At 35.5% G+C, this 27,655-nt stretch overlaps 2 protein-coding genes across 2 annotated transcripts; one reads left to right on the forward strand and one right to left on the reverse strand.

Moving 5' to 3' along the window:
* Positions 1 to 1,168: 1,168 nt before the first annotated feature.
* LOC110461349 lies at positions 1,169 to 15,383 on the reverse strand. The gene is made up of 22 exons (XM_021514791.1): positions 15,125 to 15,383; positions 12,856 to 13,058; positions 12,119 to 12,418; positions 11,924 to 11,984; positions 11,426 to 11,681; positions 10,214 to 10,344; positions 9,964 to 10,037; positions 9,621 to 9,755; positions 9,275 to 9,454; positions 8,609 to 8,811; positions 7,864 to 8,229; positions 7,488 to 7,644; positions 6,837 to 7,048; positions 6,478 to 6,543; positions 6,170 to 6,196; positions 5,831 to 5,921; positions 4,653 to 5,386; positions 4,171 to 4,261; positions 3,640 to 3,830; positions 3,154 to 3,354; positions 2,571 to 2,761; positions 1,169 to 2,222 (listed from the first exon to the last, which is right to left on the reverse strand). Exons 1-22 carry the CDS (start codon positions 15,305 to 15,307, stop codon positions 1,956 to 1,958), a joined length of 4,320 nt encoding a protein of 1,439 aa, XP_021370466.1. The 5' UTR covers positions 15,308 to 15,383; the 3' UTR covers positions 1,169 to 1,955.
* LOC110461350 (peptidoglycan-recognition protein SB1-like) lies at positions 15,383 to 22,395 on the forward strand. Its single transcript, XM_021514792.1, has 5 exons — positions 15,383 to 15,537; positions 17,510 to 17,653; positions 18,373 to 18,585; positions 19,702 to 20,049; positions 20,494 to 22,395. Exons 1-5 carry the CDS (start codon positions 15,474 to 15,476, stop codon positions 20,601 to 20,603), a joined length of 879 nt encoding a protein of 292 aa, XP_021370467.1. The 5' UTR covers positions 15,383 to 15,473; the 3' UTR covers positions 20,604 to 22,395.
* Positions 22,396 to 27,655: the final 5,260 nt, after the last annotated feature.

The following is a 27,655-nucleotide window of genomic DNA, read 5'->3' on the forward strand; positions in this document are numbered from 1 at the left end:
AGATCGGACCATTCGCCGTACTCATTTGTCTTCCTTTAAGGCGGAATAGTGAAGGTCAAGCGAGGTTTACAGATTGTAAACTATGAATATGTAGTCTTATCACGAAATAGTTAATAACAAAGCGATGTACTTAACGTATCGGCGATCAAATACCTACGTGTACTAAGCAAACACATATTAAGTGTGACAAAGAATACCGAAAGAAACATTTAAAAAAGGAACAAAAAAGCTTTGAACACTAATTTGTAAAGCCTCATTTGATCGTAAATGGATAAAAACGGTATTTATTTATCTTTGTTCAAATAAAAGCTCTTATGCTGAAGGTCTTTTAAACACAGACTTAGTAATGGACCAACGTACGGTAATTTTTAGCAAAACATGAGTTCTTCGTAACATAAATGCCTACATATTGTGAGTTTTTTATCGCTCACCATTACATTATTTGTTACTGTAAACCCCGGTTTGACGCTTGTGCGTTTCGTCCAGTTTTATCTCATTAAATATATAGCATCAGCTCAGTTCTTCATGAATGATTTAAAATCTAAAATCGTTTTCCCCCTGATAATTAGGACATATGTAGGCCATCGTTCAATGTGCCTTTAAATGCCAAGGGTTTCTAGTGCTCTATGTAGTAAACACTAGGGTGTATGTTCGTGTTTGTTTACGGTGAAATAAAATTAACAATTTACTGATTAAATCGCTAATTCAAAAAATATGTCTTTAGTTTGTAATCAAAAAATCATCATTTTAAAAAAAATCAGTGTTGATTTAACATTTAAAACTACAAACGAAAACTAAAGGAACGATCAAGCAAAGTTTTGTTTGATCGTTCCTTCAATTTTCGTCTGTAGTTTTAAATGTTTAATCAACACTGCCCTTTTTTATAATGTTTTTTAGCATATTTCGAGTACTACAAATATTTGTTTTTAACTTTATTGCAACAATATTCGTGCTCATTACGTTTCAATCATTTCATAATCAAAAGGTCCGGATTCCTGTGACCTACTTCAACCGTATCAGTTCATTTCCATCCCTTTAAAGGTAAAGTAAAGTAGCTGCACACAGGTATACAGGTTTACACTTCAATGCAGAACGATATTATCACTGTATTGCACTACAGACTACACTGTAATTCACCTGTATATAAAACTTGACAAATACATTTGTTCATGTCTTTATTTTCGTTGGATAAATGTATGCTGTACAGCTAAAGATAAAGTTAAGTTGGTCAGTAAGTATAAGTGTGAACGTATGTTTCTAACAAGCAAACAAAGCAATAACAATAAAACCACTCCGAAACATTAATATTGTATTTCTCACTTCAGATTTTTCATCACTATTGATGGTATTGTAAGTACAGAAAAAGATACGATAGAAAAAAGAAAAAAAAAGAAAAACAATGGTGTGAATAATGGCAGATATCGTCCAGATTTTTATAATCAATGGTTTAATAAGAATGTTGAAAGAAACAGGTACCATATAAATTCTTCCCAAAATCTTATAATGAAGGTTCGATGTGTTTAAACATTGATTAATATGTATGAGATACTCAAGATACATATGATATTCCTATAATAAAGGTAGAACGAATGACGTTTCCAAGTTCACTGCTTTTTATTTTTGTTTAGAAATGTTATGGAGAACATATATTAAAAAAACAAATTGTTTCTCAACAATTCCTTTATACGTATTCGTCGATATAATTCCAATTGTTCCCCAATGCCATAAATGTGATGGATATATTGTGGCACAGAACAAGGTTTTATTGTAATATATTAATAAGTACATTTTTAAACGCGAAATATTTCAGTTTACATCATACGGAATTGAAGTTACATAATTGCCTCACTTTGTTAATGCATACTGTTGCTACGAATATGCTGTTGCATTTTGGATGATGGCCTTTACCAGCAATTGTATATTTACTTACACACTTGAAAAATCCATATTATAATTTAATTTCGGATTAACCATGCAAGTTCGTCATTTCGAAGTTTTGAACGAATTGTTTTTTGAGTTTTGTGTGTCGATCTTTTTCGTCGATCTTCTGGTATGTCGATTAGTTTGTACGGAGTTACGACGATTCTGCTGAGAGAGGGACAGACGGATGTGGACCATCTCAGTATCTTATTCTTCAAAGAGGAGATAACCCAACTATGAGATATCCCAGCAGTCAGATGGAACTCTACCTCCTTAACGTTACGATTGTAAGTCATCAATATCTGTAATATAGAGATACTTTTTAGACAATACTCAACAGGTCGATTTATTTACATTGATTTACTTATATGAGAACAACAATACTTAAGATAAAACAACTACTGTTAAACTTGAATTAATGCTAATATGTCAGAAATAAAGACTATTTTTACAAAGAATGTGTCAAAAGGTGATATGTCTAGAATTCCTATCACGTTTTAATATTTTGAAAAAAACCATACGTTTCATACACATGTCGTAAAATGCATTTGACTGTGATACGAGGCACATCATGGATCACAACATCAAGGATGGCTGAACCTTGTATTTTCAGAGCCAATGTATACATTTTTGTGGTGTGTAAAACGTACCTTTAGTATGGGAAGAAGTGCGCTAAGGTCATCCTTAGATTCTAAGTAAATCTTCACGACGCCACTTGCAGACATTGCCATTTCCTGTTCCAGAAGATCCAGTACCGGAAGAGGATTGTCTGCTGGTCCATAAAGCGCCTCCTCTACGTCATTATCGAGGTTTGGCTGGTAGGTTTCCTGTAAAGTCGTCACTGTAATAAAAAATAAATGAATTCCAGATTGAACAACATTTAATTGTTTAAAAAACAACAGCAACAACAACAAATACCATATACAAACACTATTATACGTTTTTTAACATCTGGATTCATTACTTGCAGAATAGGATATTTCGCTAGCAGTAATGAAAAAACATTGTTTATTTATAAAAGTGTGTAATGTATAATAACAGCGAATTTCTGATGTCTTAACTGTATTACATTACTCAACATATCTCAATATATATGTACAAGATGTAATTTCCATTGCCAGGATTTTCGTTACATGTTTAACTTTATGTCGTTGTAAGGATAAAGGTTTACCTTCCTTTATCCAGTAATATGTTAGATGCATCTGAAAATTTGGGAAAAAATATTTTGCTTACTTAAGACAGAGTAAAACTGTACATCATGCAAGCAAATGTTGTCACCGTCACACGCAACAGAGGTGATGTTGGATTCACGTGGATCCATGTTGTAGAAGACGGCATTGTCATGGAGGCTTCCTCCAAATGGAAGGGTCAAGGCCGACAGGAATGTCTTCACCACCGACATACAACTCTTAGTTTTGTCTATCCATATATTGCCTGTAATGACATCAAAATTATAATAAGATATTGAGATATCGGTACTATTTCAAGATTAAAGAAAGAAATAATCAAATAGCTGTGGGATCTCTCCCCACTGCGCTGTAGTTTTTCGTATATATAATTACACCCTTTAGATTTCCTTTGGGTATGAATGTATCAAAGGGGATCATTGACACATATCAAATACATGTACTGTATAATTTCTCTTTCCGGTGTATACAGTATGTATGATCATAAAGTGCTATGATATATAAGCGTAGTTGTAGCAACCAAGTTACACACCTCGCCCTAGACAACCTCCACAGTAAATGACGAAACATTTCAGGACCTGTTCTCGGATACTGGATTCTGATAGCTGTCCGGAACCAACCACACTGACGAGATTATCGAGCAGTACTTTTACTGCTTTCTCTCTTGCTGCTTTGGTGTCCTCACAGAATCCATGATTATTGTTGAAGCATATATTCAATACGCTAGAAATATAAAGAAAGTAATACAAAAAAAGACAACTGTTATGCATGAACAAGTAGAATGTCTATCCGCCTTACTCAGCTTGCATCTTTCAATGCGCATCAACAGTAAGTGTAAATTTGTCTTGTGACATGATGGTAAAGTTTATGAGGCCGAAACATGCTTAAGCTCACAAAATACCGTCAATAGCATTAACAGGCAAGTTACACACCTGCATCGACCTCAATAAGTATTAACCCGAATTCAAAGTTGAACGAATTTGGTTGATTTTGTTTGTTGCATATATTTACATTGTGTAATTAATACTTTACTGAAATGTATTAAGTATTTAGTAATATCTACCTTGAAGGTTGTCGTATATAATACAGTGATTTCCCGAGAGTTGGATCCTTGCATGCTTTGTCAATTTTAGTCGGTCTGATTATAGGTCCACCTGTCATGATATGGAATTAAACATGTTTGTTTAGATCACATTCAAACTTTGCTTTGGATAATTACTTTGTTTGATATTAATTCAATCTGCAAAACACAAGAAAACATTTACGTGGCAAAAATTCCATATTCCCCAGTCATTTAATAGAGTTATAACGTTCAATCGTGTCTCACCGTTTGTAACTGCATCTTCATAATATTTTTCATTATCCCCACTAAACCGAAAAGTAATCTTCCTAAGATATTGTTTTGTATCATTTTAAATCTTTAAATGTAAATATTTAATTGAAGAATGGTTTGATATGCAGTTGTGTCATGTGAAAATTAAATCGAATTAATACAAAGTAGTTATTTTCTTAAGAACAATTAATGACTGATGAGACAGAACCTACCAAGAAAAAGGTCGTCATGCACCTGCTTCATCTTGTTGTACAACTGAAGATTGTCAACGTTCCATAACGTTAGAAGATCCCGTGATCCAGTACTTTGTCTGATGTCCACATACAAGCGGTCTGAGTGACTTCCTATTCCAATTTTCATCTGCTTAAGTCGTAGAATGGCAGTGCATGTTCTTATAACCGTTAGTCCTACTTCATATAAAGGGTCGTCTCCGGTGTTAGCAGGCATGATTTCCACAGCTTTCCCGCGAATAAAGTTGTTTCTCTCTTCAATGTGTCTCTCGTCTATGTTAATATCGTTAACAGACTTGGTTCTATAAGCCGATCCTTTGACTACTGGAATACATGATCCATGCTCATAACTGGCTTCTTCCAAGCACTGGAGTAACAAACTATCGATTCGAAAATAGCGGTTTTGTGAGCCTTGGTTGCGAATATCTGTTATTGTGTAACAGTCAGATAGCTTCTGCTCGGCCCTATGTCCGTCATACAATGGTAACAGTTCGTCATAGAGAACGTACTCCTCTCCGCTGTTGGTAGGATGGTTCGCATCAATTAAATTAACAAGAGGAAAAGGCGTGATGCTTGCCTTGATCCCTGCCTGATTTTTCACGTAAAGGTCCAAATACGATTCACGGATAGCAACAAAATCAAACCCGGCCAACACTGCCAAACTCGCAGCATATTCCATCGTAACGTTGATATCTGACAGGTCTACCTGTATGGCTCTGTAAGTAACAAAATCATCTTTGAAATCAGTGCCTTTTTTAGTTCTAATTAATCTCTCTATTATTTAATTGACTAGCACATGCTTATTTACTCATTAAGACAATCTAAAAAGCAAATATCAATAAACAAACAGGATAATTTACAAATATTTCATATGACAATAGTGATTAGGGACACGTTACACCTCCCGTTGTTTTGGTATTTTGACAGATTTCCGGGTAATATATTGATCAACAACAGATTTACACTTGAACAAAAAACGTAACATATGGGTATTTCGATAGCATGCCTCTTTGTCTGTGTATGGTGTTGTGTTATAGGTATTATTGTTATTATATTTGATTGCTTTAATGTTTATCGAAACATTAGCCAGTAGCCAGCAAAACGTTGAAATGTATAAATCTTGATGAAAATGATACATGTATATAAGAAATACTTCATACCTTCCATTGTTTTGGTATTTGGACAGAGTTAACTCCGATGTTGCTGCTGATCGCTTTGTCCTTGAACCTCGCTCTCGTGTTTGATGATTTTCTGACAAAAACAAATCGTACTATTTCCATACAAATACAAAGATAAGACAACTACATCGCATTAGTTTTGGATATTTGTTGTCAATATTTGTACAAAATAAGTATATTCCAAAGATATTGTTTTCTAAAGCTGTCGTTGTTCTCAAATTCTTCCCTGCCTACGTATAGTATGTAGCTCTATTCGAATGGAACCAGATACACAAACCACAACTAGTTTAACCGCGAGTTGTAAAGTTAAAAGATACTTACCAGTTTGTCGTTTCTTCCGTGTGTTACCTATAACGATTATAATGTTATTTTCTATAATATTATTGAAACTAACCTGTTATGATAGTAATATATTATTCACAAGTAAATTGTAAGTTAAATGAAATATCCATTTAAGCAGTGACATTGATCTTTTATGACCTCCCCCATCGTTAAATGGTAAAATTCATCTTATTTATTGTGTACCCAACATATACGATATAATCAACTTACGTACAGTTTCTATATTAAAACAGCAAGTACAATTTATAAATTTGCCCCACAGCTATATTATAATATATTAAATGTACCTGCACATGACCAGTCCTCTGGTATACAGACTCCCTTACAGTAATTGAATGAATCGACGCATGGATCTAAAAGAGGAAATGCAAAGTAACACATTGCTCTAGTAATTGAAACATATAGAAAGCTAACAATTCAAAAGTTAGACAGAAGATTGCGTGAAATAATTTGAAATTTACGTAACCAAACAGTAACATAAAAAAGTAACGATGATGTAGCTTCTGGTTATCTTAAATGAATCAACGACTTTTCAAATTAACATCCCGTTTGTTTTCTCTCTCTCTCTCTCTCTCTCTCTCTCTCTCTCTCTATATATATATATATATATATTATATCATTTGCCTTCATGTGATCAAATATTTACTTATAACACCGGTTTCTGATAGAGAGAGGAAGAAGGTATGAAGTCTTGAGGCCAGTCTCGGTGTCATCATTCTACTGCTTGGCCATTGAAGTGGATCAGTTGAATAACTGTATGAGGTATCTTGAACACAACGTCTCGTGATAGAGCCACACGCTTGTCCACTAGGGCCTTCGGAGGGGAACTCAAAATCATCATAGGGATATTGAAGAAGTCTGAAATATGCAAAGACAGTTTTTCATTGGGAGGAAAAAATAGATCAATCAGACATTTTGAACAACAGGGTACAGAGATATTTCCAACAAAAAAGTGAAGGAGAAACATTATAATAATAATCTTGAAAATAAATTCATGTATCAAGGTGACAACATGTTTAAAATAACTGAAGTAGAAATGGAAATAATGGAACACAGTTAGAATCCATACCACCAAACTTAAGAAGAACGCTCAACCAGTAACTAACCTATCGTCATCGGCGACTGACACAATTTTTACTATGATTCCATTGGATGAAATGTGTTTTCGAAACTAAACAAAATCACGGGTAAACGTCGGCGTTGTCTTATGATCGGAAAGAAAACTGAAAATATATAGTGTGTAATGTCATTATGCAATGAGTTCAACCTGCTTTAGCTGATCTGTAAGAACAATCACCTCTTCATTTGCTTCATATTATCTCTGGAGTAGGTTTCGTCGATGTCCCCACATATGTCTTCCACATTTCTCTCTGAGGGATATTCTGTAGTACCAGACTGGAATAAATCTAGGTTTCCTAGTTGAGATGATAGCTTGGTAGAATCTACAGCTATGTCTAAAAAAACAATAAAGACATGCATACAGTTATACTAATCGTTTTTTTAAGTGAAAAGCTATTAACAAACTATTGTTTGTGTAATGCTATTTATGTATATTTTGCCGTTTTTGGAGCAGTTATTAGCATATTAGTTCGCAATTGCAATCATATATGATTTCTTTCATGCTATATCTGTGCAACATATATCCCTAATAACATCAACAAAGCCGAACAAACCTGATAAAATCTCTTGAAACAAATCAAGGCACGGCCATATGGAATTTTTGCAGTTTACATCCAAGCTACTTCCGGTTGATCTGCGTGACCTTAACGATCTTTTACGGCGGAAATTATTAACTGGTTGTCCAACACATACTTCCGTATAACCATCGGATTGGCTGTGTCCTATATGTAATCCGGCACATTTGATCAGCTGATAGAATCTCCGGTTAATCTCTTCATCATCGGATTCCCCAAGGTCACTTTCTTGAGTGACCGCTATGGCTGCCGCACGACCTTCGTAGTAAAGTGACGTGTTGCCATGCTGTCTATCAGGGTATTGTTCCGTAGGTTCATCCCATCCTTCGTTTATCATCAGTTTTCCTTGTTATAAAATATTAAAAAAAAAAGTTATTTATTTTGAATAAACATTGCTAAATGAACCACATGTCTAGTTCTAGGAATAACAGAGACGTGGAAATACGACTTTATGTCCACTTTATGTCAAAACATTAAAAGTTAGAAGTTAAATTGATAAAGGAGTTTTAAATTTCTTAAAAATATCCAATACTCTACAGTGTTGATAATTAAGCATCAAATACACAATATGTTTACTCAAAGGCAATAAGATGTATTATTGAATATAATATTTCGAAATAAATGGAGGCTTTATTACACAAAAATATGTCTATTTATTAAAATAATTATTAACAAAAACTATTATTAGTCTGTTTGGTCTTTGCAACCATATTGTATAACTTACGTGAAGGCCATTCTGCTATCACTAGCTTAGCAAGCTTTGTTAGGGCAGTATGCATTTCTGATGATACCAGTCTGTCTGCACAAATATTGGTGACGTCATTGACACTACAGTCAGGACAAGCTGTAGATACATTACCACACCAGCCGGAATTGGTGGACTCGTCTGACGGAAATATTATTACATCTCCGAATAACTCGTCAAGTCTGCAATAAAGTCATGTACCTATATCACTAGGGTGTAATATTTAGTTAAATATACAGTAAAAAGAAGACATGCTATTGTACATTGAAAAACTCTTAACGCTATAACGATCACCGTGGGTTTATGATTGGTCAACGATACACAGATATGAAATATGAACTAACTACAGATAAGTTAAGTTAAGGTATATGGATTTTTGAAACATGCAGTTTTATATTAAAAGGACGTTAATACTAACCTATTAGTGTTATTCATTATTCCAATATAACACATTTTGTAGCTTGATTATCTATTACATTTAGCGTCCTAAATGAACTGAGCTGTAACAAAATAAAACAAAACCAATATTACATCTATTTTATACTGACTGCCGTTTGTTTAATTTACAGTGTTAAGCCATTTTAATTGTAAATTATATTTATAAATTATCAGAAATTAAATTATTATCATAACAAAATATCTTACACTTTAAGGGCACTCGTTTTATCGATGACTTGAGCGCCTGGATCCCCACAGGCATCTTCTAGACTGTCGTATACCTCCGGGGTTTCTTCCCCAGAGCAGTAGGCTTTACAAATCTTCGTAACGTTCATCGTTGAATCGGAGATATTTCCAAGCTGTTTGATCAGCCCAATATCTCCACAACTACATTTATGTGAAAAGAAAAAACTCATACATTTGTCATAAATAGCGGTGGGATCTCATGTGTGTCTTACGTTAAATCTTCAGACACGGTAAACATAATTTAATGTGATTTTATCATATATCATGGCAATAAAACAGATAAATTGATATTCTGACTCTAACTTACCACAGTGGAACGTTGAATGCCGTGACATCCACTGTCAACTTTTCTAATTCTATTCTTCCTGTTGAATTTGCCACCGCAAATGAACATATTTCTTGGTCATCAACCGAGGAAAACGCATGCAGATGCGTTGATTTGCTAATCAAGCAAATGAAAGAATTAATTAGCATTGTTCAATAATTACGTTACACGTCATTTTCCGATATATATAAACAAATGAAAGTTTCAGTGTCAACAATATTACATAACGATAAATATAAAATATATTTTTTTAAGTCTTTTATAACAAGTGTTGTCTTGAATTATTATGAGGTTGCAGACAACAATGAAACAGATATCCACTTACCTGTATATTGTTGGGGACTCAAATCGCCAAAAGACATCTTTTTCTGACCATGACATGGTTGGAATAAATCGTAGCTGCAATTAAGAAGTATACATTTATGGTCATTTCATATCTAACGAAAAGAGAAGCACGGTCACAAATGGCTTTGTACTTTACAAGCAAAAAGAGTTGGATGTCAACTGGAATTTAAGATATACCTTTTTTTTTACAATCAAGGTTCCGTGATGTTGAGTTAAGATGAGACACCTACCTTATTGGTTACTGTAGCTGTTACGTTAACAATGTCCTCCGTATCTAGGACGGTCGTATTACTTTTAGTGAATCTCCAGTTTGTAAATGTAGCATTTACAAGCATCTTGTCATCAGATCCCCGCGAATGAACTATATTTCAAAGGAAATCAACAAAATCAAATGTTAAGGATTGATGCTCAACCGTACTCTACTTGTTTCTCCTCAATTTCGATTTGTAAATAACTGTAGCATAGTTGGGCGAAGACTATTCCGTCGCCAAGGAAGCCCAATTTGTTAAAACGTATAACAATCTTAGCCTAAGGTCTACGGTTCAAATCCTAGCCACCTGTTCTACACTCAGTACATTGTTGTCGAATATCATTTGTTTATTTGACTTATCACTTTTGTCTTAAAATGTCCAGCAATGAATTAATTTATTCTAGGTGTTTATTCTAATTATCATGCATTCTTCAATTTTGAAAAATAAATCAAAACAAAACAAAACAAAACTAAATAAAACAAAAAACAAAACAAATGGAAAGGAAAGGCACTATTTGCTACAAAGATGAAAAATGAATACGTGTTTTCACCCGTAAACAACTTACAAACTATGTTTATGAAACGGCAATGCATGAATAATATATAGCTGTAGTTAATGCGGCAGTCATTTATAATTCTACATTGCCGGTGCTAAGTGCAAGATAACGATACAATTAAGTCGCAAAACAAAGACAGATTTCATTGTCGCAACAATTCAAGACAGGCTGGTCCCTTTATCAAGCTATGACTAAGTTAACGTTTACCTGTACAACGCTGTGACGAAATTGTATTCGATACACTGTGCATGAACTTTATTGAAATATCCCACGTATATTGACATACAATTTAGGATATTGGACCCACTTTTGTACAGGTAAACAATACAAATTGCTCACCCAGTCATAGCTTGACAAAGGGACCAGTCGGGCTTTAAACGTTGCGACATGTGTATTACGTACGTCGTCTGTGCATAAAGTAAAACTTACGTGTTTTACCATAGAAACCCCATTAACAATACCATCAGCATTATTTGTTATCAATTGAGTCAATTTGAATAAATGATAATAAAGTAACATCTATTGCATGCTGTGTATGATTGTGTAATAGTTTCAGTGTGTGTCCTACTGACAATCGCATTAATTGAATATAAAGTGTTACAGTCCTTGTACAGGATAAGATTATGTATACTTACATACATCGAATTGTCCGCTTTCCTGAAGATTTATTCTTGATTCCATGGGGCCTGTGGCAATCATATCGACGGAAATTGACGTCACTAGCTGCGTCCGTATCGTGAGGTTCAGAGGCGGTAGATCGGGCAGTACCGCCAAAGGAATGGTCACTAGATCAACCACGCCTGTGTCTAGTATATCAGCGCTGTGAAAACTGGAGGCTTCTTTTGTTGACTTTACAGATATGGTCAGCTGCTCTTGTACCATTCCGGATATCTAAGGTTACAAAAATCAGTATATACTCACAGAACGTTTCAAGTTCAATTATTTCTTTGTCAAATAAAGATTGAAAGCAGGATGATATAGTAATAGGATAAATAAATTGATACTATCATTATCAAACATGCTCCGTGGTCTTCAAAAATCCCCTTTTTGATTTGCATAACAATCCATGCTCTTTCTGTTATGTATAGTTCATTTATATGAACAAACAAATTAAAAAGGAAAAGAAAACTTACCTCCGAAACAAATGCTTCCAGTTCAGCCTTTTTCTCGGCAGTACGGGTAAGCTTTAATTGTCTACAATAATGCGATAGGAAAAGATTACACTCTTCAACACCAATGGGACACATATGTATGTATCATGAAAGAACGTACTTTGTCTTGAAAACACCGGTTTTATTTTATTGTTGAACAATCAAAGATGCACTTACAGTCTGTATGACGTAGAAATGTCACCAGAACATGACTCACAAGCCACGCGGAATACCGTGTCGTCAGTGACAGCAGGCAGGCTGGTGTCGGAAAACACATTTGGAGATGTTTCTGTGGCTAATTTCTGTATACCAAATACTTTGTTGCCGGGATTAAAACTAATCGTTTCTGTAAAATTTGTGTTAAAGTTGATTGCTCCGACAATAGCCGAGGGAATTCCAGCGGTTCTTCGCTTGACACGAGTGTGGGGTCCAAGGTAGTGAAGATTGACATCGAAAGTCTCAAATAAATTTGCAAACCTGAAATGCAAAAGTATAAGAATCTGTATGCTGAAAGTTGTTAACAATTACTCGTTTATTCAGAAGAATCAAACGGCGGATGGGAATATGATATTTTACTCCTATGAACCTTTTGAGTGAAGCAGATTTATATCTTTTTAACTACATATCCCATTCTAGTTAGCGAAACAAATGCTTTCAATAGTACTAATGCAATAGTAGTAATTAAATTGTGGCCCACTTTTGAAGCAAGATGTATTTCTTTATAAATATGCTTTTTTTGCAGAAATAATACATTTGTTTAACATTCATGGTTCGTTAATTTAGTGTGTTTCTAGTTTAGCAGTTTTGTTACTGAAACACGTTTATACACTGACTGTCTATTGTAACAACTGCGGGTGTTGTTGATTTAAGAGGCTTTGACATAGCCTTTTTGAATTAGTCTGAATTATCCTTACTCAAGTGGTTCAGTAGACAGCTCCACGCGATTGTCTCTTTTCAAGGTCATTTCTAGCACGTGTCGTAATGCGTGGTTTCCTCCGTCACCTTTGTAGCACTCTCGTGTAGCTTTCCCTATTACGACATCCCCAATGTTCCATGTTTCGATTGTTTCCGGGTCAAAGGTTACAACAACCAAAACTGTATCCTTACACCTGGTACCCTACACATTCAGACGAAAATATCACATGACAAATCTGTATAGATTTATATGTAGAGATATAAATCATTTTACTTGATACGGTGACTTTTTTGAGAAAAAGAAACCTTTTCCAACTGATTATGTTAGTAAAATAAATAAAAGTATTCAATAACGATAACATTTAATGTAAGAACTCTAAGACAATACAAACAAAAAGGTAAACAAAGGGAACCAAGGAAACACAAACGCAAATATATACAGATTTTGGAAATGAGAGTAACTCTTTCATGTATCATACATGGCAAATGTTATTATGTTTCACGTCAAATATTCGTGATCCAACGATCAAACATTTGACAATGACATACTTTGAAATACAAAAACAGGAAATGCGACAATAAACATTTGTGTTTTTCATTCTTTGGGTAAAATATGTAAACACATCATGAACCACACTCAGGACCTAAAAATGTGGAATCATAACTAGAAAATGTTTTCTGGATCGTTTCAGATGCTAAATCCAGAACAAAACCATAGCTCACCACCGATTAAAGATATAGAACACATGGCTTTTATCATGGTTATCAAAGGGGGTATTCCAGAAAGTTGTTAATTTATAACAAATGATAAACCAATCGTGGCATATTACAAATCAATACTTAAGAGTAACACCTTTGAATAAATGTAAATTATAACTCGTCACTTATTCGATAAATAAATGTAACTTCTATGATATTTGTCAAATATTATCTTGTATCCCAATATCTGTTGCCAAGTTTAGGATGGGGAAGGAGGATATTATAATGTTTTGGTTTATTAACCTAAACTTGAAAAAAGAAAATGTATTAAGCCACTCTTTTTTCACGCTTAGGAATTGACATTTATATATCTTTGGTTTTATCGTGTTTTTCTGTCAACATATTATAATGATTCATATAAAGGGTATCTTAACCTATATGTTATTGACAGCTGCATCAATTCGGCATTCCAAGTAGACGATATGCTGTACATTGACGCGCGAAGTGACGTTAAGGTGAGAGGGTTTGGGTGGGGTAGAGTTATTTCATTGTGTTAAATTTGAGCATCGATTTTGACATTCATTATCTCTGTATATTTGTTTTTACAAAGGTACATGCATTAATGACTTTGAAGCAATTTTATCATAGTACCAAAAAATAGTACATGAACACTATAAATTTCACTATAACTCAAAAACTCAATTTCACTCAAATTCAAAGCATGTTTCTTTGGTATTAGCTTGTTGCATTAAACGTAATAATTAGAAATCATAATTGAAGGCAACCAGTACACATTTTATATTTTAGCCAAAAGTTTACAATCAAACATTCAATATAGCGATCATCGGTTTATTTTGATTGATATTCACTGCTGAATGCAGTGGGGACAGATTAGCCCCTGAAAGGTCCAAATCAATACAAAAATAAAGATAGACTCTTACTTCATCTATCAGCCTGTACATAACTAATCGAACTATTTTTTTCCGGCTGGCGCAGCCAAACTCTACTCTGACAGGAGTGATCAATAAAAATCAGAACACTACAGATTGTGCAGGAATAATTAGATAGAGTCCGTTTAAACAAAGACCAACGGAACCTTGACCATTGGCCTGGCGGATACTTGCTTACATTGACAAAAGGGGACTCAATCTCCTTTTGTTATCGTAGTAAAATCGAAGGTGTTTGGGCAATATCCTCAGTCTTAGAGCTATTAACATTGCTGGGAAGGGAAAGCCTTGGAACATTTTTATTTAACATTTGAAGGAAAAGTTATAATATTAAATAGCTCAGGCAACTGGAACGACACCCCTGAATCCGTCATCATAATTCAGTTATTAGTTCATTGCTTAAATATATTATTAGAAAAAAAATACTCATCAGTGATACAAAGTTTCCAAGACATTTGAATATGGTTCAAAATATCAACAAATGGCAACGCGGTTAGAAAGGAAAAACACAACTACAAAATTATAAACCGTCAGATTATCCAATATTGGAATACATGATGTGTGTTAATAATGGTAACAACAGTATATAGTAATATGCTAACGCATATAAACTCTGACTTGCCTTTATCTTGGACTGGTCATCGAGGTTGATGATATTTCGCGTGTGTCCTGAGCTAGTGAGGTGATACACGTGCTCACCTTGGTCCGTCTCAAAGTTAGTATCATGTTGGAAATGATGAGAGTAGCCACTGTCTAACACAGCAATAAAGACAACAGAAACACACACCAAAAAGACACCAGCCATGTTTCAGTGTGTCCCCGTAATGGACTGTATACAACGAGGAAGTAAAGCCGTTCCCTTATGCACACTATAAATACATGTAAATAACAACGACTCGGTATCAAACTGTTCAAGTCGGTTTGATTATGTTGTGCACGCATTGATCAGACAACAAACTACGTCTTTTGCAATGGATCCTACCTACAACAAAGTACGATTGACTTGCTTTTTTATGCTTTGTGGCTCTCTACTAGGTAAGTATGGCACCAGTTTATCTTTTTAATTGACATGGTGTAAAACAAGTCATATAACACGACGAATTACTATATGTAAAATATTTAAATTTTAGAAATCAGTAACACATGTAAATATCTACATATGAAACAAATCTGCGTGATCTTTCTAATTCGTACGGGTTTTATCACGTTTTTAATAAGGAATGTTGTATCTATATCATTGTAATAAAACCTTCTTTGTTATTATTTATTAATTACTATGATTATAACGAGTGGTTGTCTTGCAACCGAATTGAAATGCGTGTATATACATATTGAGGCCTTTTCACGCTATTATTACACGACAACATGTTGTTGCCATGGATAACTGTTATGTTTTTGCGAAATAAATCGAGAGTTCCTTTTTCCTGAAACATCTATTTTCCCTTACTAAACATTGACAGACACAATTAAAAACCAATACCACGTATTTGTGTTTGTTTGGCATTGCTAACACAATACGTATTTATTGTGCGGAGTTATAAATCCGATTTCACAGAATATTCTATTCTGTTTTAATATGACAACCATGTACGTATAAGTCATAAAGGTCATTGCACTCTAACCATGTCAATTATTTTTCTGTTTACCTCCCGTTGATTTTCCTCAGGCGCCATGACGTAGAATAAGGACGATCAAAATATTTAATGTGTATGCCGTATTTGTTTACATAGTTAAGTATTATCTTAATGTGTTATTTATTGTATAAAAAATAAATAAAAAATAGCAATCTTACATCAGACAGTTAAGAACAAATACAATCAATTGTGAATTACTACAAATAGTGTGTCTCTGTTTATGAAAAAAAATGTTTTATCACATAATGTACTTTGTTATCCAGTCAATATACCCATGTCATATTTTTTGGCGTATTAACCCATGTCATATGACCAATCAGCCCTGTGTTTGTTTGTAAGTTTTAATTGTTTCAATTGTGACGTCGAGCCTAGGACTAGTACATGAAGTCACAGACTTATGCACTAGAATCAAAATGGCAGCTTTTTACATTTCAAGGTTGCATGAAAATTGTCACGAATAAATGCCACATATCTTGATTACGTGATAAAAAGGAACTTACACTCGTTTTCACTTCATATGAAATTTATAAAACTTGTTCATTTTAGGTCGTCAGAAGCTTGTAAATTGAAAAATGCTGAGACTCGTTTCATAAATGTCATATGAAATGGAACCTCATGTAAGATCCTATATATTTTATAATAAATAGTTAAAATACATCTTAATATAATCCATATACACTTTCAAACCCGTGTAACAGGGGAAACAACCCCTATGCAATTGCTCCCTCTAAAATAAAATATGCATTGTATTTCGGTGTTCAGATTTCAGTTCTAATATATGCTATTATTTATTGTAACACTTTGATCATTTTCATTAAAGTCTGAATCTGATTTATGTGATCAAGTGCTACATATTTAGTTTTTATTGTTATTGTCTTGACTTCCCTTCAAGTAATATATGATATATTTCACTATAACGGTTATGTATAGTGAATAATTCAATCCACGTTTCTTTCATATTTCGCATATAAAGGGCTAACGAGAATAACAAATGTTGCCAAGTGTAGCCTCAGTATGACAGGAAATCAATATTTTCAGTCATTAAAAAGTTTTCCCTCACATTCCTACCAACGCAGAGAGTTGAACCAGTTGTTAACTACGTTTAAATCTCAGCCTCATGCACTTGATAATTTATTATTAATTTAAAATGGTGTACAACATCATAAATACGTGTTGCTAGAACGAACGATGTCATGTGGTTTTCTGTATTTTGAGAAGTCTCATGTAAACAAAGCACCGACTGGATCACGCTTGGACGCAGTCACACATTCACTCACTCACGCACATGTATGTATTTATGTGATATGTCTATGAGCACTATAAGTGATATTGTGTAGTTGCTCTAATATATTGTTATTCTCTTATTTTGATAGTGCAGTCACAAAATGTTGTCAAACCCATCTCTGGAACAGCTGGGAAATGTCAGGACAAGTCTATTATATGCGAAGGATCGTATGTGGCTAAACTAGACTATCAATGTTCTGACAATCAACGATTCTGTTCCAAAATGCATCACTGTAAGTCAATTTGTTTAATAACTAATGATATGTGTTTGACGTCGACATGTTCTTGGGCGTAATGATTACAATTTGTTTTGTTCAAATAAAAAGTTAATATCAAGAGGGCAACAAAAGAATCAGAGAAAAAGAAACTAAAACAAAAAGATAATCAGGAAAAGGAATAGATTTCTTCAGCACATGAAGTACCAAATATTACGTACCCTGTTAAGAGAGGTGTTCATGTTGTTATCGAACTAGGAAACAGTGAAAATAAATTGCCATCATGGTAGATGTTGATGTGTCTTGGTTAGAGATCAAGTCATGATAACAACCGTCAGATTTCAGGAACATAGATTGAAGTCTCTCTTGTTAGAATCATTGTCTAAGAAGAATTATTTTAACAGGACAAATTACACGGATATTACTTTGTACCTATATAATGTATTTTGAACACTCTGTAAAATAACTATGACATGTAAACTGGAGCCGATATTTTTCTTCTAAAGAAAAGAAAGATAGTTGAATTAAGGACCGCATGCTTGTCTTAGCTTTGGCACTGGTGTTAAATTCATAACAGTCTGAAAGTGTTCTTGTTATATCTTCTTTCTATAAAAAGATTTTTTGTTATTTTTAATTATAAGTAATAGGCATTTCAATCATTATAAAATGTTGTAATGTTCTGCGCTATGAAAGATACAATATCAAAATAATGTACGACATTTACTGTTTATTCGCAGTACAAAGCACTAAAAAATGTGATGACAAAGAGCTTCAAATTATTACACGTGATTCTTGGGGGGCCAGGACGCCGCTCAGCAGTTTAAATAACTTGAGCGCTAATCTGTCCTTCTTCATTATCCATCATGCGGCCGGATATGACTGTTCGGAACAAAAGAAGTGTTTGCAACAGATGAAAGTCGTTCAGAAACTACATCAATCATCAGATAAAGGTATTTTGGCTTTGAATGAATATGCAACACACCTATTTAAATCATCTTGGACAAAGTGGTTAACTTTCCCTTAGAGAAGTATCGTCAACAACATTCAGTTTCTTAAGATCAAGTAGCTTAAATGTTTGAGAGATTGATAACCGTTTAAGATAGATATAACTAAAAGAATTGGGGAACATTGTATTTAAGGATTCTTGTTCCATCGCAAGGAAAACGTTAGAAATGTTATGTATTTATTTTTCTGATCTTGACTGATCTCTCCGTTTTTTTTGTTTTGGAAATAGCTGTATTGCGACTTAGCTATCTCCAACGACAAGGTAGCTAGGTTAGTTAAGAAGACTAATACGAGTTCGTAGGTCCATAGATCGAATCCTGCACTGACTACGTTGCTTTTTCTCTCCTGTTACATAACAACGAACACTGTTGTCGTGATTCTTTATCATAAATCATTTATACCGGGGAAAGGTTTCAAATGCTCAAATGGATGGTTACAGTTTTATGCAGAGGTACGCGGATTGTACACGTACGTCAACATGATATATTGTAGTTTTGGTATAGTATTTTCAAATGCTCTTTTTCCTTTTTAACATATGCCCCAATTTTTGTAAATAATTATATATATTCTTTTACGATATTTACACAGGAATGAACAATAAACAACCTCCTTGTAAAAATTGATGAAACATTTTTTTCTTCAAATGCATTATATTCTAGAATATAACTTCACCTGTTTAGATACTATTAAACACTTAATTCGCAAGTTATTGATTCTTCACTTTTACGGAGAACATATGTAAATTGATGACACAAACATTGATTTGTTTTCATAATTCTATATAGTTGGTGTAATTCGTTGTGTCGCACACACTTAATATGCCACAATAAATTATGACCCTGATGAACCTTATTTGATGTACGGTACAACACTAGATCACCCCATCCTCCTCCACATTTTTAAAAAGTTATCTCACTTAGTTTCCAATATATTGCATATTCATATATAACATCGCGCTATTTAAAACGAAGGGATTTTTCATCCACTCATGCTCTGGGGCCAATTCATAATACGGCATGTCATTGTAAAAGAAACGACTAATTGGATTGTGTTTTTTGCAGGCTTTGATGATATCGGCTACCAATATGTGATAGGAGGAGACGGGACGGTATTTGAGGGCCGGGGTTCGAAGTATGGAGGTTCTCACTCACCAGGTTACAACACAAAAAGTATCGGGGTCTGTCTTCTCGGTAACTTCATGACAACTCTACCATCCAGTAACGCTGTCTCGTCGTTAAAGAAACTTCATACGTGTCTTCAACACCAAGGGATGCTTTCTGCAAATAACAGTGTGTTTGGTCATAAAGACGTCCGACCTACTAGTTGTCCTGGAAAAGAGTTTTATGATAGGATATTGACCGAAGACTTCGGATCGTTCTGGCACCGCATCGAGCCGGTGATGTGGACAGGTAAAAAACATACAAATTACACTCTTTATCATATATACATTAAAGCGTCAGATACAATGGATAAAGCTAGTAAACCATTGTGTTAGTTTTATAAAAAAAAAACAAAAAAAACATGAAGCAATTACAGAATTATTTGTTTAAGATATGAATATGTTAAAGTCCTTTTTGCGAGAAAGGGTCATAATCAATTTAGTACATCACTTAAATGTTAATAATGACATTTGTTGTCGGATGTTGATCTTTGAACTCTTTTAGTGTAATGCTCATATTCAGGAAAGGATTTTTTTTGACAATTTTATTTTGTCTATTTCGTCTATGGAATATAAGAAAAAGGAACATCAAGTAGTACGGGGAATAATATGCATCATGCTACTGTCTCCGCTTGCCGAAGAGTAGTTATCCAGGAACGGTAGTTTGAATAATGAATGTAACCTGTAATTGCAGATTGCAAACTTAAGGATGGGATATGTAAAGACAACACAACTGAAACATGCGAAGGAGAGTGGAAGAAGAAGCTATGCCCTGGCCAAGCGAATATAGTATGTTGTATATAGAAATAATGTACAACCACTTACATTTGAAGTACTTAAATGAAAAATAGTATCTGAAATATACTTTATCATAATGTGTAATTAGTAACAGGCATAGGAAGCATAGTCTAAGTACCTAAAATAGTTTCTGAAATATACTTTATCATAATGTGGAATTAGTAACAGGCATAGGAAGCATAGTATAAGTATCTACATCTAATGTGAATCCCGGTGATATCTTATTATTATTTTCTTCTTTTAAACGTTATAATGTTAAAACAATAAATGAGATTTAATGAATATGTCTAAAAGACAGAGTATAATGAACTAGAATTCACCAATATAAATGCACTAATAATCAGGTCATCGCGATTTATTTTTTATATATCTACGCATTCTTCTTTTATTTAAGGATAATGCTTAGATCATTTAAAGCATATGAATAGCTAACATCTAATATATTATTTGTCAATATATTGTTGGTGTTGATTTGAGGGCAAATGACAATATATAAAAAAATTGGTGAAAACTAGACATATTGTCATAAAGAAAGTTACCATGTGTACTACAGTAAACTCGAGTGGACAAGGATGTGAACACTAGTGCAAAAGATTGTTAACTTCAGTATACAGGCTACCAAGTTAGTTTTGCTCTCGAAAGTATATGTGAAAAATCTGTAAAAGGTAGAATGCGTAGTAAGTAATGTTCTGCTGAATATGTATCGATCATTATTTGGGTATTGCTATTGTCATTACAGTTGTATAGTTTTATGCAGCGTGATATAAACCAATCAATTTTCCTTTTGTAAGCATTTGTTATTTTAATAACCATAACATAATTGTCATTGCTATCTCCAATATTTTTAATTGTGAAACCATTCGAAAACAATGATGTCGGCAGTAGAGCAACACAACATAGAAAGCGATAAAACTATGATCGGGTGTTTGAATACGAACTGCTTGTCTGTATTGTATCGTATTGAATTAAGGAAATAATATCTGTATAATTCGTACGCATGTGTAAATCTATACATTGCGATCGAGGTATTCCTGCTATCAATAGACGACTTGTCACGATAGCCATGTCGACTGGATCAGTCTGTTGACCATTGCGACATTTACACCACCTGTTCTGCAGAATCAGATATTTCATTGGCTAGGCTAGGCGATATTGCGAGAGATCATTAATTCAAAGTCTGCGGACAGGGCACAAGTTAAAATAAGTTTCTTCCTCTTTTGTCATCACATGTTATATATCCAAATGATAGTAGAATGATAAGCTAATAATAAACATGGAACATTCTATTTCTTCTATCTCCTATCAGATATTTAGATTCGAATACACATCTGGGACTACATAGATGATGGTCTGGACTCTGAACATTACCAAAGATTTTATCCTTAAATATCCTCAATATAATATACATAGAGAACTATACCTTCAATTTGTTTTGCTTTTGTCAGAGTATTGGAATATGCAATATATGTTTTAGGTCAGTCTTACAGATGATGTAAATCAACTCAGTTTTCAATATATTTGGAAGCATATCGAATCACTACTAAAATACAACACCTAATAAATCATATAAGTAATCTGCCTATCAGGTACTGAAATAGAATTTTAAACTTGAAACTATTTTGTTTTTCGGAATAATAATTTAAAGCAAGTATATAAAGCATTTTAAAAGCTTCAGGAATCATCAATGTGATGTTCACAAATTGTACATCTAAATCTTCTATTATGGTTCATTTGTAGTTTTCGTATCATATAATATACATGTACATTGCAGTAAATTAATAAAACCTTACAATTGAAAGATGTTATTTCTTAATTTGAAAGATTGTGATTAAAAGTGCTTTGCTACGATGAATACAAAGGAGGGGAACCCCAAATCATCACTCGTGACGAATGGTGACCGAGAGAAACAAAGGACGCGGCCCCGAAGATCTGTACATAAAAATAGGTAAAAGATGGCACCATTTATCACTCAGCTTGACAGTTGGATAAATTTACTACGATCTGATTACAAATTCAATGAAAAAAATACCTGAAATGTTCATTTTTACATTTTCAATGTGTCTATGATGAAATTTGTAACAAAGGTAGTGTCAACGCCTATGGAGATTTAACATTAGCGTTGGCCCCTGCTTGGAATTTCAAAACAAGATAAATCCAAAAAGGTATGGGTATAGGAAGCTTAAATTCAGGAACAGTTAGTTTCAGAATTCATTTTATGATAATTTGGCCATAATGCTTACACCTGTATGGGTGTTAAAGTTGCGGTTATACAATTCCACCTAAAGCATTTAAATGACACAATTGCTATAAAATTATATCATCATCGTGTGCAACGTATTGCAACTGTTATTTTGATACCGAATATTACACTATTTCAGGAAATAATATTCTTTATTTTGCAGACAACAAATTTACCGGTTGCCAACAATGGGCAATTTCTTGTAAAAAAGGATCAGATTGAAAAAATTAAACCTGGATGCACAACATCTGGTTGTAGTTATCATATCCGAAAACTTTTGTTGAAATTTGTCCATTACCTTAGAAGGATTTGTCCGGACAAACTTTTTCTACGGACAGACAAACGGGCTGACCTGCTGATTCCAGTACACCCCCTAACTTCAATGCGGGGGTATAATAAAGTGTATATTTATATTGTTGCATATCTTTGTCTGTAACACAATCTCAACCTTAAGTAGTTCTCCAGAGGAAAGATTACTTTGGCAGACTGCATATTCATGAGTTATTTCTGCTGCACATAACTTTAAAACAGGCGTATTATAACAAAGTGTTTTGGTATGTTACAAAAACAGAAAAAGTATCGGTATTTACCATAATTAACGTTGATAACTAAATCTCCATGATTATGGGAAATTGGGCATTGTTCATGTTTAGCATGCTAAAAAGGTACTTTACCGGCTTTGATTTTACATAAAAATGATTCTGTAGACAGACTATAGATATGGACAGTTTTTAAAGAAGTTTAAAATAAATACTACCATTGTAACTATATATAGACAAGTTGACAATGTTGGTTATAATTTGCATGTTTATCTAATCAAAAGTGTCACAATGCTTACTTCATGTATACCAATATGAGATATTTAGTATCAAAATTATAGTTATATCAGACTATTCATAATCATAAATCATAACAGATAAACCAACTCAGTTTTATAGATAAACATTTTATTTATGGTTTTGCGTTATTTGGGCCACAGCTTATAAATTGATGTTTTGCTTCCATTTGGCTGGCTACTGGTAACTATATGGCAACTAACAGATAACTACACAAAATTCAATACCAGATATCAGATAACTCAACAAGATTCACTATCAGGTAGCTCAATTAGCTTATTCGCTATTCCACAACTCCATGTTAGTAAAGATATTTAAATGTCACCGTTTACAGTTCAAAGGTGAAAGGTTACACAAACCAATTGTGATTGTCAATGCCACCGTTCCAAGTTTAAGCACTAAAGCTGAGTTTCATGTTATGTAATGAACTGTTTGAATTTCCAAAACGTTAAATTACAGCTTCTTTCAAATGCCAGCTCGAACATACGTTCGACAATCAAGGCCTGAGTTCAGCAACCCAGTAATGAACATACGTTAGACAAACGAGGCCTGTATACAACTCCCCAGTAATGACATGCGTTAGACAACCGAGGCCTGTATATAGCTCCCCAGTAATAAACATACGTTAGACAACCGAGGCCTGTATACAGCTCCCCAGTAATGAACATACGTTGGACAACCGAGGCCTGTATACAGCTCCCCAGTAATGAAAATACGTTAGACAACCGAGGCCTGTATACAGCTCTCCAGTAATGAACATACGTTAGACAACCAAGGCCTGAGTTCAGCTCCACAGGAATGAACATACGTTAGACAACCGAGGCCTGTATACAGCTCCCCGGTAATGAACATACGTTAGACAACCGAGGCCTGTGGACAGCTCCCCAGTAATGAACATACGTGAGACAACCGAGGCCTGTATACAGCTCCCCTGTAATGACCATACGTTAGACAACCGAGGCCTTTATACTGCTCCCCAGTAATGAACATACGTTAGACAACCAAGGCCTGTATACAGCTCCGCCGTAATGAATATACGTTTGACAACCGAGGCCTGTATACAGCTCCCCAGTAATGAAAATACGTTAGACAACCGAGGCCTGTATACAGCTCCCCGGTAATGAACATACGTTAGACAACCGAGGCCTGTATACACCTCCCCAGTAATGGACATACGTTAGACAACCGAGGCCTGTATACAGCTCCCCGGTAATGAACATACGTTAGACAACCGAGGCCTGTATACTGCTCCCCAGTAATGAACATACGTTAGACAACCAAGGCCTGTGTACAGCTCTCCAGTAATGAACATACGTTAGACAACCAAGGCCTGAGTTCAGCTCTCCAGTAATGAACATACGTTAGACAACCAAGGCCTGTGTACAGCTCTCCAGTAATGAACATACGTTAGACAACCAAGGCCTGAGTTCAGCTCCACAGGAATGAACATACGTTAGACAACCGAGGCCTGTATACAGCTCCCCGGTAATGAACATACGTTAGACAACCGAGGCCTGTAAACAGCGTCCCAGTAATGAACATACGTTAGAATGCCAGCTCGAACATACGTTCGACAATCAAGGCCTGAGTTCAGCAACCCAGTAATGAACATATGTTAGACAAACGAGGCCTGTATACAACTCCCCAGTAATGACATGCATTAGACAACCGAGGCCTGTATATAGCTCCCCAGTAATAAACATCCGGTAGACAACCGAGGCCTGTATACAGCTCCCCGGTAATGAACATACGTTAGACAACCGAGGCCTGTATAAAGCTCCCCAGTAATGAACATACGTTAGACAAACGAGGCCTGTATACACCTCCCCAGTAATGACATGCGTTAGACAACCGAGGCCTGGATATAGCCCCCCAGTAATAAACATACGTTAGACAACCGAGGCCTGTATACAGCTCCCCCGTAATGAACATACGTTAGACAACCGAGGCCTGTATACAGGTCCCCCGTAATGAACATACGTTAGACAACCGAGGGCTGTATACAGCTCCCCAGTAATGAACATACGTTAGACAGTAGACAACCGAGGCCTGTATACAGCTCCCCAGTAATGAAAATACGTTAGACAACCGAGGCCTGTATACAGCTCCCAAGTAATGAACATACGTTAGACAAACGAGGCCTGTATACACCTCCCCAGTAATGACATGCGTTAGACAACCGAGGCCTGGATATAGCCCCCCAGTAATAAACATACGTTAGACAACCGAGGCCTGTATACAGTTCCCCCGTAATGAACATACGTTAGACAACCGAGGTCTGTATACAGCTCCCCAGTAATGAACATACGTTAGACAGTTAGACAACCGAGGCCTGTATACAGCTCCCCAGTAATGAAAATACGTTAGACAACCGAGGCCTGTATACAGCTCCCCCGTAATGAATATACGTTTGACAACCGATGCCTGTATACAGCTCCCCAGTAATGAACATACGTTAGACAACATAGGCCTGTGTACAGCTCCCCCGTAATGAACAAACGTTAGACAACCGAGGCCTGTATACAGTTCCCCCGTAATGAACATACGTTAGACAACCGAGGCCTGTATACAGCTCCCCAGTAATGAAAATACGTTAGACAACCGAGGCCTGTATACAGCTCCCCTGTAATGACCATACGTTAGACAACCGAGGCCTTTATACTGCTCCCCAGTAATGAACATACGTTAGACAACCGAGTAATAAACATACGTTAGACAACCGAGGCCTGTATACAGGTCCCCCGTAATGAACATACGTTAGACAACCGAGGCCTGTAAACAGCGTCCCAGTAATGAACATACGTTAGACAACCAAGGCCTGAGTTCAGCTCCCCAGTAATGAACATACGTTAGACAACCGAGGTCTTTATACAGCTCCCCAATAATGAACATACGTTAGACAACCGAGGCCTGTATACAGCTCTCCAGTAATGAACATACGTTAGACAGCCAAGGCCTGAGTTCAGCTCCCCAGTAATGAACATACGTTAGACAACCAAGGCCCGAGTTCAGCTCCCCAGTAATGAACATACGTTAGACAACCAAGGCCCGAGTTCAGCTCCCCAGTAATGAACATACGTTAGACAACTGAGGCCTGTATACAGCTCCCCCGTAATGAACATATGTTAGACAACCGAGGCCTGTTTACAGATCCCCAAGAAAGAACATAAGTTAGACAACCGAGGTCTTTATACAGCTCCCCAATAATGAACATACGTTAGACAACCGAGGCCTGTATACAGTTCCCCCGTAATGAACATACGTTAGACAACCGAGGCCTGTATACAGCTCTCCAGTAATGAACATACGTTAGACAACCGAGGCCTATGTACAGCTCCCCAGTAATGAACATACGTTAGACAGCCGAGGCCTGTATACAGCTCCCCCGTAATGAATATACGTTTGACAACAGATGCCTGTATACAGCTCACCAGTAATGAACATACGTTAGACAACCGAGGCCTGTATACAGCTCCCAAGTAATGAACATACGTTAGACAACCGAGGCCTGTATACAGTTCCCCCGTAATGAACATACGTTAGACAACCGAGGCCTGTATACAGCTCCCCCGTAATGAACATATGTTAGACACCCGAGGCCTGTTTACAGATCCCCAAGAAAGAACATACGTTAGACAGTTAGACAACCGAGGCCTGTATACAGCTCCCCAAGAAAGAACATACGTTAGACAACCGAGGGCTTTATACAGCTCCCCAGTAATGAACATACGTTAGACAACCGAGCCCTGTGTACAGCTCCCCAGTAATGAACATACGTTAGACAACCGAGCCCTGTGTACAGCTCCCCAGTAATGAACATACGTTAGACAGTTAGACTACCGAGGCCTGTATACAGCTCCCCCGTAATGAACATATGTTAGACAACCGAGGCCTGTTTACAGATCCCCAAGAAAGAACATACGTTAGACAACCGAGGTCTTTATACAGCTCCCCAGTAATGAACATACGTTAGACAACCGAGG

Source organism: Mizuhopecten yessoensis, unplaced genomic scaffold (assembly GCF_002113885.1).
Source record: "Mizuhopecten yessoensis strain PY_sf001 unplaced genomic scaffold, ASM211388v2 scaffold10603, whole genome shotgun sequence".
NCBI classification, from domain to species: Eukaryota; Metazoa; Mollusca; class Bivalvia; order Pectinida; family Pectinidae; genus Mizuhopecten; species Mizuhopecten yessoensis.

Excerpts from the sequence above, each read along its gene's own strand:
- LOC110461349 (XM_021514791.1), bottom strand. The coding sequence starts at position 15,307 with ATGGCTGGTGTCTTTTTGGTGTGTGTTTCTGTTGTCTTTATTGCTGTG. Across the intron at positions 8,812-9,274 it reads AAAACGAGTGCCCTTAAAGT|ACTTGACGAGTTATTCGGAG; the intron begins GTAAGATATTTT and ends ACTTTATTGCAG. Across the intron at positions 6,544-6,836 it reads ATCAGAAACCGGTGTTATAA|ATCCATGCGTCGATTCATTC; the intron begins GTAAATATTTGA and ends TTCCTCTTTTAG.
- LOC110461350 (XM_021514792.1), top strand. The coding sequence starts at position 15,474 with ATGGATCCTACCTACAACAAAGTACGATTGACTTGCTTTTTTATGCTT. Across the intron at positions 18,586-19,701 it reads ACATCAATCATCAGATAAAG|GCTTTGATGATATCGGCTAC; the intron begins GTATTTTGGCTT and ends TGTTTTTTGCAG. Across the intron at positions 20,050-20,493 it reads CGAGCCGGTGATGTGGACAG|ATTGCAAACTTAAGGATGGG; the intron begins GTAAAAAACATA and ends CTGTAATTGCAG.